The sequence below is a fragment of the Taurulus bubalis genome, assembly GCF_910589615.1.
Source record: "Taurulus bubalis genome assembly, chromosome: 10".
Taxonomy (NCBI): Eukaryota; Metazoa; Chordata; class Actinopteri; order Perciformes; family Cottidae; genus Taurulus; species Taurulus bubalis.
In genome coordinates, this window is record NC_136598.1 from 11,113,731 (window position 1) to 11,136,655 (window position 22,925).

General features: G+C 41.2%; 2 protein-coding genes across 2 annotated transcripts; both read right to left on the reverse strand.

Moving 5' to 3' along the window:
- Window positions 1-2,116: 2,116 nt before the first annotated feature.
- treh (trehalase (brush-border membrane glycoprotein)) lies at window positions 2,117-9,065 on the reverse strand (the record flags this gene model as incomplete). Its single annotated transcript, XM_079224499.1, has 15 exons — window positions 2,117-2,475; window positions 2,844-2,897; window positions 2,990-3,102; window positions 4,186-4,297; window positions 5,541-5,758; window positions 5,860-6,054; window positions 6,272-6,321; window positions 6,422-6,544; window positions 6,814-6,930; window positions 7,127-7,219; window positions 7,385-7,485; window positions 7,817-7,904; window positions 7,988-8,308; window positions 8,789-8,837; window positions 8,951-9,065. 15 exons carry the CDS (start codon window positions 9,063-9,065, stop codon window positions 2,338-2,340), a joined length of 1,887 nt encoding a protein of 628 aa, XP_079080625.1. The 3' UTR covers window positions 2,117-2,337.
- A 708-nt stretch (window positions 9,066-9,773) lies between these two features.
- Window positions 9,774-22,458, reverse strand: ddx6 (DEAD (Asp-Glu-Ala-Asp) box helicase 6). The gene is made up of 13 exons (XM_079224860.1): window positions 22,114-22,458; window positions 21,930-21,993; window positions 21,321-21,425; window positions 20,155-20,284; window positions 18,369-18,515; window positions 17,111-17,205; window positions 16,854-16,976; window positions 16,596-16,724; window positions 16,198-16,314; window positions 15,544-15,607; window positions 13,481-13,582; window positions 13,180-13,359; window positions 9,774-12,925 (listed from the first exon to the last, which is right to left on the reverse strand). The coding sequence occupies exons 1-12, from the start codon at window positions 22,311-22,313 to the stop codon at window positions 13,184-13,186; spliced, it is 1,452 nt and encodes a 483-aa protein (XP_079080986.1). The 5' UTR covers window positions 22,314-22,458; the 3' UTR covers window positions 9,774-12,925; window positions 13,180-13,183.
- Window positions 22,459-22,925: the final 467 nt, after the last annotated feature.

The following is a 22,925-nucleotide window of genomic DNA, read 5'->3' on the forward strand; positions in this document are numbered from 1 at the left end:
CACGTGAATAAATTAAACCGTCTTGAATTTTGTATTCTTTTAAAAGACTCCCATCTAAAGCAATGGAGACTAATACATCTGAAATGCGAAGGCCTTTCGCCAGTTTACATGCAGTCGCAGCAGCTGGACCATGCTGAGAACGACACCCTGACCTTTACTTCCACGACATTATGTAACTCACTCGTCACCGCCGCTTTACAATTCGTGCTCCGCCACGAAACGTGCCTCTCAGACTGCCGTCCTCGGATTTGAGTAATTAAAAAGAGGGACACGTGCAAACACGAACACGGCCTCACCTCATGGACACTTAACTGCCGGACAACTTACTTCACACTGTATGGCTCCATCTCATTAACTGCGCACAACACATTTCTGCTAAAGCGACACGGTAATGCAAGTTATCAAAAGGAGCAGGTTCTACTTGAGTTACTGCTGTCAGAGAGGGCTGAAAACATGACTGCTGCCTGCTGCTTAAACCTCTCTAAAGACAGCAGAATACACACGGCTGCTACTGTGTGGGCGTTACAGCTATGCTTATGCATGGGGATAAAAACAAGATGATGACACGGCTTGTAGATGGAGACTCAGAATAGCACATTAGAGTGTGATCTCTTTTTTGGTGTGTGCATGGACCGCTGCATCCATTGGCCTTTTGCCCATTTAAGTTGCATAGTCAATCCGTTGTGTGCACTCATGCTAAGGCGAGAGATACCGTACAATCCCTGCTTGGGCCTCATATCCTCACAGCCAAGAGCGATGCATTTACTTCTTTGAGGCGCACATTTTTCATTACTTTTTTTTGGGCATCCATTTGAATATCTATATGGACTTAATTTCATGCTTGACCTGCATTTTCACCATATATGCAAGCAGAAATGCCAAAGACAGAATGGCTGATTTGGAACAATCAGAAATGGCAAAATCAGTTGTCTTTGTTACTTTGTATTTATTTGAGTTACAATCAAATGTTCTCGCTAGGTTCATAAAGCTCGTTGACCTTTCTCTGTGGCGTGAGCCGGATTTTCAAACTGGAGGAAGAACACAATGACACGTTATATCAAAGCAGACTATTAGTTCTATAACTAGGGAAGCTCATAGTTATAATCTTTCATATCATTCATGGCCGTAATTTCTTCTACAATAGCCATTCAAGGTATTTACAGCCAGTAATTACTTATCTCACACACACAGTATCTGTATCTTCAGTATATAGTAGTACTTATTGTTAGTGACAGTCTGCCATTCCCATGCTGGATTCAAATTATTTTCACATGCACCAGGGATTCAGAGGAAAACAATCCATAGAAGTAATCAATGAGATTTTATCTCAATTATATGGACTTTACTGTTTGTTTACTCTTTCCATCATGTCACAGCTGTATAACATTAACGATAATGCAAAACAAACCTCACACTGCTACCGTTTAGCATTAAAACCTTACATCTAATGGCTTTGTTTTTTTAGTGAAGCATGAAGAAGAAGAAGCCATCTTTCAACTGTCAGTTGTATGCCTCAGCCAAGCAGTCATGTTGCAGTTTGCATCCATATATGTCATAAATGCAATCTGCTCATTATTTTATCCTCCAAGACCAGTGCGTGACATTGTCGTACTTGGTAAATTCATTCTTGAGGTTATGGCCAAAAACATGTTTGAGGTCAGTGACCTTTGACAAATTTAAATCAGTTCATCCTTGTGATCATTCCCAAGGTCCTAACTCACTGAAGGCGTTGCTGAGATATCTCCTTCACAAGAATGGACCAGACGGACACACAACCCATAACAATGCATCAGGCTGTAGTTAACACTCCTTGGTTGATTTGTAAAAATGTCCTTTATAATAACTGCTGTGTTTTAATCAATACATTCCAACTTCAGATGGCATGCAAAAGGTGCGAATCAGGCTACAGTTCAGCAATACTTTGCAATTTATTTAGTTTGTAAGGTCAGTTCAGTATGCAGGGATAAGTACATGTTGCGATCCAGGCACCAGCAGCCTGAATGACTGGAGAGAGGTCCAGAAGTGCCGACATGATCTGCATCTTCTGAAATCAGCAGAGATAATTTACCTCCAAGGATAAATACTAAAATATTCATCAAAGGAATTCTTAGGCGATGATAAGTCGCATCCTGTTACCTCTAAAAAATATAAGTGCTCCTGATCGCATTTGATTTGGAAAATATAAGATATGGTTAAAAACACACAATTTAGTCAGATTTTTCAAGTCCACTTGTGCGTGTGTTTGAAGTCTGCCAGTGGAAAGGAGTGATGCAGTGCAGTGAAACCACAGATAATAAAAACCCAACCTCCAGTCTGGTTTTTTTTGGCACCTCTGAGTCACTGGAGCACGAGAGCGGCTGAGACGACCAGAGGCAGCAGGAGGCCAGAAAACATTTGTCTACTGCCTGAGGTGAGAGACGCCCCAAACTGGTCCAGGAGCTGCAGGGCCACACCGTTGGTCCAGCCAAAACCCAGCTGCACAAAGGGCCACACAGCCGCTCATAAGGGACGTTTTCATTTAGTAAAGCAGTGAAATACAAGTTATGGCTGTAAAACAAGAAATAAAACAAGTGACTAATTTCTGCTGATGGAACGAGGGAGAAAACCAAAGTGAAAAGTAAATGACAACATGACCCAACATGGTGAGATTATACAAAAAAACAAGATGGATGAGGACAAAGACGTGAGGAGGAGGAGAGTATGGGTGTTAGATGACGAGCATGCAAACGTGTTTACGTTGAGGCAGAAGTGAGGTAAAGAGAATCGACGGGGCTCGGTGTGAAATTAAAAAGACTTGTGACTATAAGCACATTAGTTTAACACCAACACATGAAAGGAAATACCTGAACTTCATATTCTCCTCCACCACCAGGTTTGCCATCGCCGTTCACGTCATACTGTCAGGAGGGAGAAAATGACACATTGTGAGCCAGCGGTGTTATCACCGTGCAGCACAAGCTCTGACTTACCGAAACCTCAAGCGACTCACCTTTTCAAACATGGCTTCGTACTTCATGTACGCCAACCAGTTCGTCTTGATCCAACGCTGGGCCAAATCCAATGCTAGTTGTTGAGCATCCTCTGAGGGCAGTTTGGATAAACCTGGAAATATGAAAGTATTCTTCATTCACTCAAACCTAGAGTCTTTTTTGGACATGAGGCTTGCTGGTAGTTTGAGGGACATTCAGCAGGACAGTGGTCCTAATCATACAGATTTTTCAGCCAAAAAATTTTAGGGCCAAAAAAGCTCAAGTCAAATGGATTTCAAGTCAAATATAAAAGCTTTATGTAAATTGTCCCAATTTATTTCTGTCCCCTTTAATAAAAGGTATCCTGTGGAGCTTTTGACCACTGGTCGCACTATGGAGAAATGTTCTCACAAGTGGGTTCCTTTTTTTTTGCATGCGGATGACAAGATACATTTTCCTGCAAATGTTTTTTACACTCCTCCACTCCACTGATGAGGCGGAAGTAATGCCCTAAGAAACACAGCAATGTCCCAGTAAAGGCCGCAGAGGAGAAATATGGATGGAAATGGACGCATTCATATCCATTCTTTCGACCAATTGAAGCGGTTCACTTCATTACCCCGAGCGCGCACACACACGCTGCCAAACGTCTCATCAGATTCTAATTTAATCATGGCACAGCCGTCGGGAAGAATTCAGTGTTCAGTATCTTGCCCAGGGACACTTTGACATGTGTAATGGAGGAGCCGGGGATCGAACCACTGATCTTCCGATTATTGGACGGCGGGCCCATTCTAACTCCTGTCTGAGCCTCAGCAGCTGGATGATAACGATGCCAGTTTAAATCCCTCAAACGATTGGCTTTATTCATTTGCCTTTTATGAGGGGATACATTCAACATGCCTGCTGGACCTCAGTGACACAAACGCACAGATACACACGGCATCTGGGTGGGCACACTCAACATAATCGTTTAATGAAACTCTCCAAAGTCCCTTTAAAAAGGCAGATATAAACAGCCTAAAATTACACCTGAAGGTCTGTGATTTAACCTCATTTGTTTCATTTCCATGTGCTGGAGTACAAAGCTAAAGCAAGAAAGTAGAGCACTACCCGAGGACCGCTGTGCCAAGACAACCAAGCAACGCGTTGATCAACTGGTAAATCATCATCACTACAGGTTGCAAGAATGGTGGCAGATACATTTACAGCCTACCATCGATGAGCATGTGTTGCAGAGGAGGCCACGCGTTGGGATAGTCCCACTGCTGCCCAGACTCGCTCAGCGACGTTGGCACGCCATTGGGAAACTGGAGAGCACCACTCTCCTGTACAGACGAGAAAACCAGCAACCATAAGAGTGAGCTTGGATTTGACCAGTGCAGTGTGTGCGCCATCTGCTGGAGCAAAAGAGTACAAATCATAAAACACAGCATCCTATGGGAGGCTTCTCAGCAGGAGCAGGATTTGTGTCTGGAAATGGTGGTGGGTAAGTAAAATAGGCAACAATATCTTCCGTCAAGAACAATTTCAAGGGAAAAATGTAAAAAATCAAAAATCATGCCAATGTGTTTTAAATGTATTGTCAATTGTTTTTTTTCCTCTTCATTATAACCCCCCCCCCCCAAAAAAAAAAAAACTGAGGGCACTAGCACTAGCTGCTGAACAATATTCAATGGCACGTGCACTTTATGATGATCCACTTATTTATCTGTGTACTTGTATTGTCAATGTTTCTATGGTTGTCTTTACTGTAAGAGCTGCTAAACTGTTTTTCGTTGTTTTCGTGACAATGACAATAAAGTATTCTATTCTATTCTTAAAAGACAAAAAAAAGGTCTTTGGGTAAATATCATAAATGCTCCTAGTCTTTTGTGCGTCTGATTGACAGCAGCTGCCACAGTGACGTGTTATACCATGGGGAGGGACTAAGTAAACTAACTTGCTGACATGTCGTGGTTAGTTAGTGTACTGTTGGTGGTATTTGGACCACACCAGCAGTAACCGGACCAAACAGACATTTGCAGCTCTGTCTACATACCGTTTAATGTGCTGTAACGTAGTTGAATTGGCCATCTAGCCTGCAAACCGACATAAGCGGTGTACTTTTACTTTAAATTAGACTAAACTACATTCAGTGACAATAACTAAGTGGAGCGGCCACTGCAGCTCCACTTAGTTATTGTCACTGAATGCATCTCTCACTTACCCGTAATGGTATCTAGCCACACAGTTTTGGCTTCATTTGTTCATGTTTTGGATGATACTCAAAAAAAGGTGAAGGGTAATTGTTAATTTGGCTGCTTTAGCTTTTGAACTACTTTATACCTACCTACTGTATATCCAGTGTCTGTTTTATAGTACAAGGTTTTTTTTCTTCATGGAAACAAAACCCATTCCCCGCCCAAAAAAAGGAAGCCAAACACAAAGTATCTGCATTGCTAGATATCATTGGAGGGAAGTGGAGAAAATATGCATCTTGCCTATAACCATTTAAATAAACAAAATGATCTATTATGCATCATTTCTTTCTGAACTGAGATCACAATGAAGCCCAGAATGTCCACCTACCTTCAGATACTGTACCGCCTTCTCTCCCATCTCAGGCTGAGAATAGCACTGTGCCCAAACAGGTGCCAGGTTGGAGGGGTAGAACTCGACGTGTTTGGAGTGCGTCATCAGGTTGAAGTCAAACCAGGCTCCCCTCTCAGCATCCCACAGCACAGACTCTATCGCCTCCAGTCTGCGGGCTGCATTCTGGTCATACAGTGCAGCTGAGTCACCATCACCTGTCAGGAAACAGCACATCACCGTTACACAACACCAGTTGGGAGCTAAAAGCGGTGTGCAGGCCGCAGTTAGCTGCAAGGTCAAAGACTGCTGCGCTCACCCAGTATCCTGTGAAATGAAGCAAGAGTCCTCTCATTGCGGCACAGAAGAGCGTTGAGGTCCGTGGGCAGGACATGACTAGTGCCGGTGTCCCCGAGGCTGCCGTTGATGTGGCCGTGCGTGTACCAGCGGGACGAGAAGTCCCAGCCAGACTCTGCACCCGCTTTCAGATCCATCCACAGCTGCTCCTTACAGACTGAGGGCAGACGGTGAGGGGGAGGGGGAGATTAATTCTCAAGTAGAGCCACAACAATTTGTTTGGTTACTGCATGTGGCATGTTAGTTTTACACAGATGATCCTTGAATCAAGGGGAATGTATTTCACTTTTCCCTTTATTTTTAAATGACCAAAGCAGGGTGATTCTCAAACTCATAAAGGTAGAGTCAATCAATAAACACGAATAAGGCATTACCATCCGTGAGTCCTTCAGCTAGTTCCAGATCATCTGTGTAGGACTCAGGCCTAGAAACAAAACAAAAAACATGGTGACCATAGGTTAAGCACACCCTACAATACACATGTTTTAAACTCATTTGTCTACAAGATGTATTTCAGTACGTACCTGGGCAAGCCCACCTGCACGTGATACCGGTTCAGTAGATGCTTTGATCCATTTACTTCCACAGTCACAGAGCGGTTCTGCATCCAAAATCGATACTCCTGCTCCAGAGCTGGTAAAGCTGCTCTAAACCACGTTCGTACAGACAGCGGAGAGCAGAGCTTTTAATTCAGAATACTTCAGTCCTTAATATCATCACACAACAATATGTTGGGGTGTCACATTCTAATTAAGCACATTAGGGAAAAACAAAACGCTGGAGGCACAGACAGACACGAGCACTGAGGTTTTGATGTTTAGTAGGCTTTTTTCTTCTTCTCCTATTCTGGGAGACATGAGGCAGCTGGAGAATGATAATGCGCCTGGCAGGACATCAGCTCAGACCTAAATATCACCTGAGGAACTCTTTATTCTTGGTTGCTTGATAGTAGCTCTCCACCATTAGAGTGAGGAATGGAGGCTGACTGCGCCTTTCATAATAAATCCGCCCACCATTTGGAACGAAGCCATATCTGTAGCAGAGTGATGGAAAAATACATTTTATTCCACAAATCTTAAAATCCCCACCCGAGAGCTCCGTATCCAAAGTGTAAAACCGTAGGTCGCTAAATTACTTATTATTCAAAATGAGCCTGCTGAACTACAGCGAGCTGGACTTTTTTCTTATTTTTAAGTGCCATGAAATACGAGCTGTGCTTTGAGGCTTACCTGTTGACAAGGTAGAGGAAGTTTTGAATCATCCCGTGGGCCGTGTCTGTCATCTCCGACAGCAGGAGCCCGTTGATGACCCAGTAGGAGTCCCTGTTGGGCACAGAGAGGCTCACATCACTGTGTGCACGTGGCCCCCCCGTGGGCCCTCAGCAGAGACCCCTGGCTGGGTCCGGCTGTGATCTCTCCTTGCGCCGACCTGCTGAGACTTCCCTCTCAGGCAGACAAGCTGAGCGACAGGATTCATCGTTCACTCACCAGTAGTAGAGCTCCCTGAAGCGGCCCCCCGGCACAACGACGGGATGTGGGCTGTATATCTGCGAGTAAAGCTCTGGGTGATCTCTAACGGCGGCAGAGATCTGGAGGAGATATCATCGACGATTAAAAATCTTTGGATGCTTCAGCCTCACCCTGAAGGCTGCAACTGACGACCGTCATTGTTGTTGACTAATCCAAATTCTGTCAATTTGGTCTACAAATCAAAAAGATAATGAATATTGATTTTTCTAAAGCCCAATTGGACATAATCAAATTGATTGTTGGGTCCAACATACAGAACTAAACTAGAAAGTATATTACATTTACCAACAGACAAAACAAATTCACATTAGAGAAACAAATCCAGTGAAATGTTTTGCATGTTTGTTTAAAAATGGCCGGTGTGCCAAGTTAGGGCTCTACTGTCTCCACCTTTCTGCCGAGCGACTTCCACAGAATGTGTATCTTTTCAGCCCAATTACGTAGTTCTTGGTTTGCTATTCCTCCCAGGAACTTTGGCCTGTAGATTAAAAAAATAATAATAATAATCATGTCAATCAAGCAAACTGAAGAAAAATAAGTCGTCCAACAACTGGGTCTCACTTGTCATGCCAGTCTGGCGGTGTCCATGACTCAAACTCTGTCCCGGGTTCCTCAAAGTATGCACTGAGGAACTCCTGCAGCTTGGCAGGCGGGACGGTGGCATTTGGCGATTCATTTGACAGGTTGCGAAAAGCAGACAAAACAACATCTGGAGAAGACAGGGAGCCACGTAATGAAATGTCATAAAAAAACAAGAAGGAATTACTGACCGTATACTCACCAGGAGTTTGCCTCAGCTTCATGTCAACAAAGTACTTGTCATCATCGAAGAGCTTCGCTTGCTGTACCTGATGCAGGATGGAACCAACGCAGTATATTTCACTGAAATGAAGGTGTGTTTAAGTTCTGAATTATTAAACAAACATGGATATGTGTAGAAGTACAGAGTCCGTCAGGGAAGCAATAAAACCATTTCACAAAACAATAAGGTGAGGGCAAAGGTCTGCTGACAACTTGCTTATAGGAGACAATTCAACAAATATTACGAGCAACATCTGTTCGCATGCTGCAGTAGTTAAATTCGAATAAAATACATAAAAAGAAGCTTTGCAATATGTTAGATTGCGTCGCAAACTGAACAGATGGGTTATTGTTCGAAACCAATTTAAATTCAGAGCAGAAGTTTAAAGGGTCGAGGAAGGTCCAGCATGTCTAAGGAGAAGTCTAAAAAATAAATCAGTTTATCTGCCGTTCATTACCATAACTTTCCCATTCGAACGACTTCCTGTTCTTGAACTGTTGATTCCGAATGCCTCATGTACAAAAACCTTTTCTAGAAGCACGTCAGTCACGTATCTTTACCTGTCACATGGAGGAGGGAGAGCGCCGTTTACACGGGTGGAAAGAGCCACTGATGACAAGCTAAATAGCACCACGGTGAGCATCTTGAGCCGTAGACTGAAGACCGCAGAGTACAGGTAAGCACTTCCTCTTCCTCAGGCCAGAGGTCATGTGAAGACATACCGGTCCAATCTCCACCTTTACGCACTCGCGCACTTTGAGGCGCGCTGCCGCGGAATCCGTGAGGGTTTCGTTCTGTCCCACAGTCACATTGTCGAGTGTTTGAGGGATCCGACATGTCGAGCCCGTTATGAACCCTTTCCGTAAGTCAGAAATAGATGCAGAGTTTACCCACAATTCATAGCAATGCGACTTTAACATGCATATTACCAGTGGACGCATGTATGGAAGCTCATTTCTGCCACCGATGAAAAATTAAGACGCTGCAACTCTCATAATTTCGACTAAGTCATAATTATGAGATAGATAGTAAGTGGAAATTATGAGTTAAGTCATTATGACTTACTTCATCTTAGCTTTTTTTTATCTGTCGAAATGGGATGTAAAAATAGAAAAAAAACAGGCATGCGAAGATGACGGCACGTGTTCAGCCTTAAGGATTAAAGATGGGACATGGAAAACTCATGAAATCAGAGGAATATATACACACGGTTGTCATGGAAGCGGTTTTGACAAACGCGTAAATAGATCTCATCTCGTGAGGAAAGAGCATAGAAAACGTTCAAATCAGGGAGTAAAAGGTAAAATAAATACCCACAATTGTATACAATATTTTTTGACGTCATGATTAACGTGATATCTTGCCCATTTGTATTACACCATAACCAGTTAACAGGTGATGTCAGTAAGTCCCTGAGGGTTCAGGGTTTGAGGTCTTGGGGGAAATTGGGACTGGGCCTCAGACTGAAGAGCAGCAGCAACATAGAGCTGTGGAAGAGGGGTCAACAAGGAACTGCCATGGTTGCCAAGGACGACAACACCACAATAAATTTCAGTGAGCTTTATTATCAACAAAACTTTCAATTGAATCCAATAATATTCATGACATCTTTTAAACTTATTTTCATTGTAAAATTCGCATCACTGAAAAATTTGCCAATTAAATAACGACCAAATTTCTATTAAATAAAACAAATATTTAACTCAGGCTTTAAATTCTTCCTTAAATTTGGAGACTTTTTAAATAAGGTTAACTCCACTTGAACGTTTCATTTGGAAAACTAAAGTAAAAGGGCAACTTTTTTCAAACCTTTTTATAACCATTAACATAACTTTGGAACTTTAGATCTTATCATCTTGTTTAATTGCCCAAAGGCTCCTCCCCATATTTTCTTTTACTGATGCATCACGTTGGAAAAAAATCCCTATGGGAATCCTCCCACATCCTCTGAAGACGAGCGGCCAGATAGTACACAAAAGCTGTGTTTTTCGTAATTGTTTCAGAACCATCAAGAGAGGATGAACATGTGCATCAGGGCAGATAGCGCATTAATTTAGCCACCCCACAAATAAAAAAACACCTTAAAGAATGAGACAATTTAGTTACAAATTATCCAATTGAATCACCCGATCTGGGGCAAGATGCTCTTGTCTCAGTCTTTAAGGTTCTCAAAATGGCAGCCACGGGCAGTAAAGCAGCATTCCTTCAAAAGATAGCAATACACTAGATCTTGAGGGATCGTCAATCTTAGCTCTGAAAGCATTTGCTGTGGCTATTACTACAGGTGGCTGCCACCAGACAGGCAGCTGCCAAGTGCCTGCACAATTAGATCCCCGTTCACTCTGCTAATGCTTCATTTAGTTTGAATACGTTTCACAAATACAGCCCTCACCCCGACCAAAACAGCCAAATTAAATGTACAAGTATTTAGGGGACAGCAATAGAGCCGAGCGAACAGGGATCGTCCTAACCAATGAGAAATAAAATGGTCATTTTAAACTGAACATCGTCACAATTTGGATTTTTTTTAAAAGACATTAAATGAAATGTGCAAATGTACTACTTCTCATTGATTAGAACAGTGTAGAAAGCATCTCACCATAACAAAAGGGAACCTCATTCGCAAAAAGGTTTCCGGTGATCAAACAAGTGGTCAGGAGACCTTAATGCAGGACAAGGTTGTCATGTTGCATAAAAACACAAAATGCAACTGTATTCCAAACCCCAAATAGCACAAGGAAAATAGCACAAGGATAAGAGAAATAATCCATGAACTCAGTAGTCCGAGGTGCCCGCGTTATTTTCTAAACAAGCAGTCTGATAATAGTAATATGTAATCCTTCATGCCCATTCCCCCTCCGTGCCAATTATTATTATTTTTTTTTTAGATGTTCTGCATCACACTTTCTCCCATTTGGGCATACAAAAAGCAGTGCAGTCCGTGTTAACGCCTGAACCCATCTCTGTGCGTCAAGTGCAGCCCAACCTGCTCAGGTTGCGTTTTCTTTTTTTCTTTTAAATGAGGCATCTTTTGCTAGCTGGGTTTAAGTAAGCCAGCTAGCTTGCAATGCACAGAGAGTGGGTTCCTGATACATTTTTGGTCAGATTTGTTGGATGCATTTGGCAAACATTCTTCAGAAGGGGGAACATAAATCCACAGCATCCTTAACATTTGCAAAGTGATGTAGCTGTGCTTAAAGAGCAGAGAGAACGTAACCGCAAATACCTCCCCGGAAAACAAATTCTGCCAATTCGGCTGCACTGAGAGAGCGAGTAGTACTACTACATGATAGAATATTATTTCCTTATAACACTCACTATAACTGGAGATCTTAGAGTGTGTTTCAAGAGTCGGTTTCACAAGTTAAGGCTGGTGAAAACAAAGAATTCATTACTCGAATGCACAAGCTTAACAAAGCCTTCCGTCTAGACTGAACACTTAACACTGGGAGCAGGAGAATAAGGGCAACAATTTAAACAATCTTAATTTAAGTGCCGCGTCGAAGAATTGCACTCTGAAGGGGCTAAAGATTATTAGTGTACTCTGCCTCCAAAATAAATGTAATGCACAAGCCATCTTAAAGGTTTTAGATTCTAATAAACTCTGCAATTTCTAAAATTATAAATAAATTCACAGGCCAATATTGCAGATCAAACAAACCAAGTGAAGAAAACGGTCTCCAGTGCTAACGAGAGAAGGGGATGTGGGGTCTTAAGTTTGTTGGCCAGCCTTTTGAACTCGTTTAAAACAATCTTAAAATGAAGGTATATACACAAGGTGTAAGGTGCACCCCACATGTTGGCTGCACATGTCGTAGAATAAAGTATGGCCATCCATAGGAAGGTGAAACAGAACAAGAAAAAAAAGAAATGCGTTCCCACAATTAAACTCCACCAAAACAGGAATCCTCATGACTCATGGTGTTGAGAGGCTGCTTATTCATTCTTAGTGTTCTGAAGCTGAAGACGGAGGAAAGGATCTGGGTCTTTTAGAAGCACGAGCTTCTACACAAGCAACCGGACAGTCTGGCTGTCTCTTGGAGCAAAATCCAGCATTTCTGTCCATGCAACATCCAAGTTTGTCCTCGTTTATCAGCCAGACTCAAGTGCAGCGAAGCCAACAAAAAAGATCAGACCGGCCTCTCCTAATCTCCATTCCTTGCAAACTGATGAAACAACCAAAAACACTTAAGAAATCATCTATGCGGTCGGACGTTAAATTAGTGAAACAAATTTTCAAATCGGCAAACGTGAGTGTAGTATGAAGTGAGCAAGATGGCAGATAATGAAGGGTTATTACTTTAGAACGAGTTGATCTGCTTGTTAAGGCACTTGATACAAATTTGTTAAAACTTCCCAAAGTAAAACGTGGAGAATGGAGGGTGTCGTATAGCGGTCTGTTGGTGCTGGCTTTGCGTCATTGGTGGATATGAATCTTCACAATGTGCATTGATACATTTTCGACTTGGTCCCGTGCTTTCCTCCCGGTGCTTATGTCTTCAGGGTGTGTTGGTGCAGCACAGAGCCCTATAAAAAGGCAAATGAGTTCTTCCAAAACGTGTCCCATCAAAATACGCATTCCTTATGGTGGCATCCAAAACGGGAAGACAGACAGAAACTGTACATAAAAAAAACGAGAAGTCCAAGACGGGGGGGATGAAAAAAAAGATACAAAGGGGAATGGAGGTTGGATTGATCTGTCGAGAGAAAAATAAGTTTGGTGTTTGGATAAAATCGGGTCTTGCAACTACAGCTCCATTTACATTAGAACCTCAAAAGTTATGACATAAGTTTAATTATACACCATGCAATTCCCCTAGTCGCAACAGAGGGAGGACTCTCTCTCCTTGTAAAATCATCTTATTTATTCTTATTTTCCAGGTAAACCTAAATAAAGTGTATGAATTCACTGACATCAAAAAGACAGGATATTTAAAAATAGTGAACTCACTGGCTCATGGCTTGACTTCTTCGCCACTCTCACTGTGGTACTCTGCCACATATAGGCTCTTGTCGATGATGCCAGGGATGGGCTTGATCTCCGTTCCAAGCTGCTCCTCAATCCCCTTCAGGTTGAAGCGATCATCGTATGTGATGAGGTTGATGGCTAGACCCAAGTGTCCAAAGCGGCCTGGAAATTAAGGATGTGAAGGTTCAAATTAATATTTTATAATTATTGTATGCTACCCAAAACAAGTCTTTGTACAAACGCGTGGCTGCACAGATGGCCTGCAACCTATATGGGCTCTTACCAGATCTCCCAATGCGATGAAGGTACGTTTCTCCCAGCTTGGGAAAGTCGAAATTGATCACAACATTCACAGCTTGAATGTCAATTCCTCTTGTGAAGAGGTCTGTAGAAAAGAGGGCAAGAAATCAAAGATATTTAAGTAAAGCTATGTATTGATACAGAATGGTTTTAATACATATTTTCTGCAGTATTGGTACACAAGTACCCTCTGCGTTTTCTACTCTCACTTTAACACAAAGTAGACACTGTTATTTCTTAACAAATATTCAAGGTATTTTATTAAAGTTAGAAAATCCAGTATTGTGACAACACTACCACAAACTGAAACAATACAGAGTTCCGTTTGCAAATGTGCACACCCGTGTTAATTGGTTGGTGCGCGCATGTGTCATCACAATTACCCAGCGCATGAGTCTCGCAATCCAATCGTGGTGGCAGAACCCTCCCATTAATAAAACCCAGGCAGACAGCGCACACACACACTAAACAAAAGCATTGGGTCTGCTCCCACAGGTAACATGAGAATAAAATATATTGCGTTACTTCCGCTTAAGACACGCCATCCATGCACAAATGCTGCCGTCTTCAGCACTGAAGTCGCGTGGCTGCACCAAGCCCAAAATCTTGTGGATCGAGGAGTCACTCAAAAAGGTCCATAAACTTATCACTACTGTGACAGTCCTCTGGATTTCAACCACCTGCCACCCGAGTCTCCCGCAGAGCTCGCAAACCAGTATTTCAACTTTACTTACAGCAGGTATAATAATCCAGCCGGGCAGTGCCGAGCACCACATGTACCAAGCCACCTGGGGCGTAAATTTGGTTCAGTTTGGCCACGATTTCTCTCTAGCAAAGGCATCTATACATGAAACATGCAAGTAAAGTTTAACCTTCAAAAAAATTATGCCATCTCTTGTAAGTGACCAAACAATAACATTTTAGAACAAAGGTATGTATCTATCATCTTTATTTATCTTGAATGCAACCAGAATCTTTGGCAGTAAAAAATAGCTTAAAATGTTGTCACTTGCACCCTCACTCAGACTGCAAAGTAAACGTACACCAATACGCCTGTAGTGCATTTCAAAAAGGTGGACACAATTCTCCTGCTGGAAATGGAGGCAGCATTTTGGCCACTGGCAACTTTAGTAATACATTTCAGTATTACCATGTACAAACACTGAACAAACACTTTCCCAAAATACTGATAGGCTATATATCTAAAAAAATCATTGTTTTATACAGAAATTACGTTATGCAATATAAATACACTTGCTACTGCTATAGCCCATTCTGCTTCTGCCTCCAAAGGCTGCTTGAAAGCAACATCTTTGGGGTTTAGCGATAAAAATAAAATAACTATGACGGAACAAATTATTCAGGTGACATAAATCCTTCTGTAGACTGAGCTCTGCCACCCATGCGGTCATAATGCCAATGTTCCAGCTTCAAGCAGGCATTGCTCATACCAGATGTACCACTGCTCATGCCGTTTTCTAACTAGTTAACTCTGGTAAACATAGCAACTACTCACCACTTTCTATATTCAACTTCTGACCCTTGCAGACCCCTTGCCTCGACATTAATTACAGCCTTTACCAGTTTATGCCCATTTAACATTAGAACGATGACACATTAACTTTGCATCTAGTGTGTGCGTGTGTGTGTTAGTGGCACTAAGCTTAGACTGTACTTTCTTTGTAAACTATTTCATAACCATAATTCCTGCTTTGGACTTATTAGGGATATTGCTATTAACGGTAATAGCAATATCCCTAAAAAGGCAAAAAGCAGGAATTAGTATTGCAAAATCCTAGCATTACGTTACCAACTTTTAGGTAACGCAGCGTTTAAGTAACGCAGCATATCGCGAGTTACGGATTCTCACCTTTATCTCTGTGCAAGAGATTCAACAAGTATTTTTTCCTTCTTTGCAACCAAGAGCAGCCATCAGTTTACAAGATGCATGGAAAATACTGGCCCACGTCAAGTCTGGTAGAATTGGTACACCGTCTCACAACAGCTTCTGTAGTATTTCACAATCCGACTTGCTCCACCACTTACCAGTGCAGACAAGATTCCGACAGAGGCCGTTTCTGAAGTCGTGGAACACACGGTTGCGATGCTCCTGGAGAGCAGAAAAGAGATGACATTTGAACCTTGTGGTGGATTCTGCCGTGAAACACTTTAAAATTGCTGTGGAAGCAGGTTATGCGTCTATAGCTCTATTGTTATGGTCTGTAAAACATGTTTACTATGTAAAGTACAAGCTAAACTGCAAAACTGGGTTATAATTTGGAAGAAATTAAAATGTATTTAAGATGAGTTTGCTAATTCCATTATTTTCCCACCCCGTCGTTAACTTTTTTTATGTCGGACGACGGTTGTCTGCCAAGTACGGAAGAATCCCTGATTAAAGACAACCTGCTTTAGTAAATGACAAATATGTGAAGTATATGTTGTCCAGTTACCCAGGTGTCAACAGGACTTTTTCTAATCTGGAAAAAACTAGTAGTGGCAGCAACACTATACAGAAATAGAGCATTGGTGTGATCTGTAATCACATAAAGTAAAAGGTGCATGCACGTCTGCGATGCACCACTTTAATGAACACCAAAAGTAGTAATAGCAGCTGTTCTAGGATCCATCGCCACCCGGGTGTATTTTGATCTTAAAGCTGGTGGAGCTGGCATTTCAGAGGCACTACTTTAAGCTGACCTGTCTCATCTTGGCATGAATGTAGAAACATGAATAACCAAGCTGGGAGATCTTCTTGGCAAGGAGTTCCACTCTCTGAGAGGAGTTGCAGAAGATTATTGACTGGTTGATCTGGAGCTGTAAAAAATAAAAAAAGCGCACCAACAGCAGTAAATCATGGTGAAATCAATGTTTGAATTCTGAGGGTTCCAGACATTTTTCTTAAGTATCTAATAATTTACATTTATGTCCAATTAAAAAAAATGCACAAAAAAAGTATTAGGATGGTAAGAAGTACCCATTGTATATGACAGCAGTTGCATTAAAAGACAAGAGTAAAGTTGGCATTTAACAACAGTTTTAATGACACATCTGAAATTAAATAACACAATCACGAAGTGCAGAAAGGCAACACTTACCCTGGAGAACAAGGTGTTAAGGCAATGGACTTTTTGCCTTTCAGTTACATATGCATAATACTGAGTCACACCCTTCAGTGTCAGCTCCTCCATCAGGTTGATCTCATAGGGTTTCTGCAAGTGTGCATTCTACAAAGCAGGTGAAGACAGCAGTTGTTATATTAAAGTTGTGCTACAGATTATGGAGGCAGTTGTGTTTGTTAGCAATAAGAAATGAACAGAGTACTTTAAAAACAAATTTAAATGAGAAATGTTTACCATAAACTTCTGAACGCTGATAGGGAAGGTTGCAGAATAAAGTAGGATTTGCCTTTGTTTGGGCAGGAAGCCCAGCATTTCCTCCATCATAACCACAAAGTCCTGAGACAGGAGCTTGTCAGCCTATTGAGCAGAAAGAAATGGAAGTCACATTGAAAGCCATCTAAAGAGAACACTTCCATTGTAAAAAAGGCCACTTCATTATTTAGGAAGAAGTCTTATTGATCAAAGAGAATGAAACAAACTATGTTACTTACTTCATCCAGAACGACCATCTGCACTTTATTGACTTTGGCAACTCCTTTCTTGATGAGGTCTAAAATTCTCCCAGGAGTGGCAATGATCACATGTACTGTAACATAAATTAAGCATTGGTAGAAGAAAAAAAAGGCAATAAATATAAGATGCACAGGATTTTCACAAAAGAAAGGCAGCGTTAAGACTTGAAGCTTTTTTAAATGTACAGCATTATGTAAAAATCATGTCCATCGCACTGACAATATTCAGAACCACCTAACATTGTGGTTTTGTGATGTGGCCAGTAAGTTAGTCCCTTTTTAAGAGACAGTTTATTCAAAAACAGAACTGACAGTGCAAAACACCTTCAGAAAGTGCACAAACAGGTTGAACATCCCTGAGATCTTAATTTGAAAAAAATAAAAGAAATGGACCAACACAAAAAACACACATGTATGCTTTACATCTGCCAAATGTGAGCCCTTTTTACTTTAATTGATCTCCTTGGAGCAGAAACTGCATTTAGCGTGCCCTGCTTTATCAATATGTATGCTCCTCTCACATCTGTTTTGACCACTTCATCTCAGCCCTGCATATAGAGCGTCCTCCTCCTCAAACTATTTCAATCACATCATCTTATCAATATCTGGGCCTCTTATGACCACGAAATTGCGTTGTTGGCTAAGCCCAACTACGTGATTTGCGTCATTCTACTTTTAGTTAAAAAAAAAACCTGCAGCCAGATCCGCCGGTTTAACGTTAACGAGTGAACTGAACCAGACCGGGGGGTTACGGCATGTTTCATCACGTTACGTTTTTTCCAAGTAACTGTAAAGGAACATAACGTAACTTTAACGACAATACACAACCCAAACACGTTAGCTAACGTGATAGCAAGCCGACTAGCTTCCATTAAAAACAAGTTTGAGGGAAATTAAGACAGTCGACTGTCTTTTATTGACTGGCGTAATAATTGCACGACAACGAATCGATAATGACATTCGTTGCCAACTCTTTGATAATTGATTTTTAGCGATTCGTTGTTGCAGCCCTAGACAGAGCACCTTCATTTCAAACAAGAGATTTTCAGTTGCTTGTATCAAAAAAACATGCAACAACCCAGACACATTCATTGTCTTTTGCTAAACAGGACAGTTAAGAATAAGTACAAACACAAACATTTAGCCCTTTCGGATGAAAATGAACACAGCATTTAGTATGAAGACAAAGTTCCACAACAGCAGGGTAACAACAATGTGTGGCAATTGTGAAGTTTACCCGTTTCATCGAGTCTCATGATGTCATCACGTAGGTTGGTTCCACCAGTGGTTGCCATTACCTTTACTCCACCCATGTGTTTGCTGACCTGGATACTTATTTGGCTTACTTGCAGAGCCAGTTCTCGGGTGGGCACGATTACCATAGCTGGAAATAAGAGAGAACCATACTTGTGACAACTCGTGTGTAACCCTTGACACTTGCACATAGCTTTTGCTTAACCATTCAAACCTATAAAAACATAATTACAGGGAAACCGCAACGAATTGTCTCTTCGGTAAGAACAACATTTTCGAGTGCTCCAGACATGTGCAATTAGTCTGCTGATATTCAAGTTCTCAATAGATTGTATACTTTATTTTTTTAAGCAATCTGGGGTTTAAAATCCTTTCCGATTTTCCCCTTCTCATTGTAGTCATCTATTGGCTTGCTGTGGCAAGATTTGTTTCCCAACAATGTTCATATTTAAACCACTTAGTCTTTATTTCATAACCCTGAGGTGACACAGCAATAACAGCACCAATTTTCCCCCCCATTCTAGTCTCTTAATTCTGCTGCCGACGTGTTGAAAAGTATAGATTTTCCTTTATACATTTCCAAACGCAGAACTAAAATCTTTGAACTTGGTAGGTTCTCATTTTCATGACACTTGGCCTAACATTAGGGCATTACTTATGCTAATGTTCTATTATCATGAGCCAATACTTATTTAAGCACACTTGGCCTTCATCATGTTTGTCATTTACACAGTTACCTGAGGTTAGAAGTGTTTGCGGATTCACACGTGACACTCGAACAAGCCCGACAAAAAAAAAAAATACAAGATAAGTTTACAAATATGTTCTTGCATTAGACCCATAGTTTAGTGATGTGTCCTTTCGTGTCGAGTAATCCAGGTAGATTTTGCTGAAGCGCGTATTGAGGCTTGTGTCGATGACGTATGCGCTGACGTTCGAAGCCTCGCGAGCCGGCTGTACCGCGCGTCAGAAAATGGTTTGTGGGTTTGCCGTGCGATTTGAAATATAAGAGGCAGCGAAACTCAATGAATTCCCTCCCCCTCCTCTCTGTAAGCAGCTTCATGTGTGCCTGTGAAAGGGTGTTTATAAAGCAGGCAAAATAGTCTCAAAAAGCCCAGCACTGGAAAAGTTCTTATTTTTATAAAAATTAATAAAATGGAGACATCAACACGGAGCCTCGGATTGAAGGACGGGTATTCCAACCACTGACCCACAGTCACAATCCACTCCCCAATTTGTTTCCAATTTCACTTCTGACCCCACCATTATATCATAAAGATGGACACAATATTACAAAGTTAATAATTGATGTATTGGCGTCACAAACATCATTCTTTCAATTCAAAGCTTCACACACCAAAGCCATGGTGTCGTTATGATCGCTCTGCCTGTTTTACATTTATTGTCCACTTGTGACGCAGTAGAGCAAATGAAGCTTCGGCCCATGAGCGAACCAATTGGATGGAAAGCTTCAAAGCTTCATCTCGCCATCACTACCATAGTTTAAGACTGCTTGATTTGTACTTCAAATACAGTGCAAACAAAGCAGTTTTACACAAGATAATTGAATTAAAGTTCATACTCCATTTAAATAAAACTATACAAATAGGGATTGGAAATATTTCATTTTATTTACCATGAGGCCCAAAAAAACAAAAACAATATTCCCTTTTGAAACTACAGAATTTTTGTTTGAAAAAATGAGTGACCGATTAAAATTAGAAACGATTTTCTGCTGCAGTAAATGTCAGAAGGTTGAGCTTCCTCACCTTGTATGCTGTCCCTCTTCAGGTCAATGCGTTCAAGTAAGGGAATGAGGTAGGCTCCACTCTTTCCCGTGCCATTTTTGGCTCTTGCCAAGATATCCCTTCCTGACAGTGCAATGGGAATGCTTTCCTCCTGTGCAAAAAGCAGTAATGACAGATTCAGACACAATACTACTTTATATGAATGGTACAGTCAGTACATTTTTGGCACATACCAAATTATGTTTTGCCCTAACAAAATATTTTCAAACATTTAATAGTTGGTCAATTAAAAGGACATGTAGAGTGACTGGATGAAAAGTAAAACAGTCCAGGGTCACAGGCCTGATAATACCTGCCGAGCAGGCTGCTCAGAAAAGCAGGTTGAACCTTTTTGGCGGTATATCGAAATGGGTTAGATAAGAAATTACGGGATCTTTAAAGTTATTAAAATACTGAATTTACAAAAGTTCATGCAATCAATAAAATAGTTTGAGATTTTAGTCTATAGCGCAGTGGTGGACTGACCAACATTGCCATGGCACTAGTATAACAGATGTTAATAGAACATGGAAGGAGACTCCTGCAGAGGAAAATAAATGTTGGAAAGTCTCGAGTAGACAACATATAACCCATTAATTGCCTTCCGATCTCGCGTTCTGTACCTCTGCTTCTTCAGCAATGCAAAAGAGCACGCTGAGGGCCAGATTGAAGATATGAAAACTTTGGCGTTACAGAAGAGGTGATGACCATTTACACAGGAAACAATAAGCATAAGATAAAATTCAGACACTCAACATAAACAAATACAATTAAAATGGTAATAAGAATGTATAGTGCATTTTTACATTAGCATGGCTAAAAATAATTTAATTTCAAGTGGAAGTCTCCCTTTTAAAACTACTACTATAACCTCATCCATTCGTTTTTAACCACAACCAGATTTTAAACAAATCCATCATTACATTAAATTTTGACCGCAGAAGCTATCGTTTAAAATCAGCAAAGGTATTTTGCAAGTCGGTTAGTTTTGGTAATGGATCAGTCATGGTACTGGAATAACTGCCAGTTTTTTTTTCTTCAAATGCACCCAACACTATAATTATGAAAAGAGGCACTTCCTGAATTACAAAGACGCCGCCTTGTCCAGCTGTAAAAAAGGATCAAATCAGAGTTTTGTCTGCATGTACCTGGATTGGAGATGGCTTTTCCCAACCCATCTCAAAGATTCCCATGAGCAGCTCCCTCTTCAGGCAATAATCTTCAAACTCATTGCCTTTAGTTGAAGTCACATCCTGCAATCATAATAATTGACAATTAGCATTTGTTTGACAAGATTTAAACAGATCATGAGCTTGTAAACTAGTGGATTAGGTCCTACTGACAATGAAAGGGATAAAGTTATTGAAAGCTAGCCACACAGTATAGAAATTAAATGCATTTTGAACTAAAATCTGTAATTTGCACCTGAATCAAGTTTCTCTTCAAGCTTGAATAGTAGAAATGTTACCACAAAAAGTATGCTATTCTTAAAAAATTGCATAATTTGCACCTTGTTTATGGCAATAGCATATATCATTATGTAAATTTCTGCTCATCATTAAAAATTAGCCAAGCTTAGCAGGACTTGCAAGCATGGCTAGAAGGAGAGCCAAATCAGAGAACTTGCTGGGTGTTTATGGACAGTTTAAAAATGACTTAATAGCATTAAAAAAAAGGAACCAGCACAAGGAAAACAGGTATCCACAATTTCTAATTGGATAATGTTCAGCTCAATAAAAGAACCATCTTGTACTAACCGAAGTTCTCATCCTCATGTCTTTTGGGGGCAACTTCAAACTTTTCTTCCAGTCATCCCCAGGCCTGTGGAGGTTTAAGTTATTGTAAGCAATAATCATAACAAAGAACTGCTAGTAATAACTGTGCCAACATGTAGAAAAACATTAAACCCAAATTCTTGGATTTCTAGTATTGCAAGCTTACTTGATGACAGCATTAGTTGTCGGGGCCAGTTGGGTTGCGTTACCATTGTTGATTGTGCCTTTCATCTGATTAAGTTGCTGCTGTTGTGGGCCTCCCCCACCTCCACCTGGTGCTCCAGCAGGCTTAACTGAGCCTCTGAGCTGTCCATTCTGGTTGGACAAGCCCAAAATCACTGGGTTCTCTGTCCTGGCGGTACTCATGTCTACTTAGCTTTTCTGTTCCAAGAGCAATTAAATATTTTACGTGTCTCTAAATGAAGCGAGTCCAGTCTGCTGGAACCGCTCACAATTTAAGATTGCACTTCCCTCTCCGGGACTAATAATTATCCAAATGTAAATTGTTCAAATCGTGTCACAGCAGGTTCAGCAACAATGTCGCTGTGTCTGTAACGTCAAGTGTCAAAATAAGCAATTGCCCCCCCGCCCCCATTTAATTTTCAGATTAACTTGGAAACACGGCTTTCTTAAGAAAATTAGGTTTTAGCATACAAGTAATCTGCCATTGTCGTATGGAATATCATATACCAGAAGGCGTAGCTAGCGCTCAAGTATTGGCAGACCGTTTAGCTAGCCATCTTGTTTAGCTTCACTGAGCCGCTGCGTCCTCTCAGGTTTCTCCAACCCTGAAACATACAGAGACAAAGTGTTAAAACCGTTACATACGACAAAACATGACAACTGTGTGGCAGAAGGCAACATGCCGCATTGAGAGGGTACAGAGGCGTGTCGAGGTCAAATGTAGCGGATAAATAACGCACAGTAGCGCCGGACTACTGCCTTACGTCAAAGGTTAGCGGACACAGCTGTGGCTCC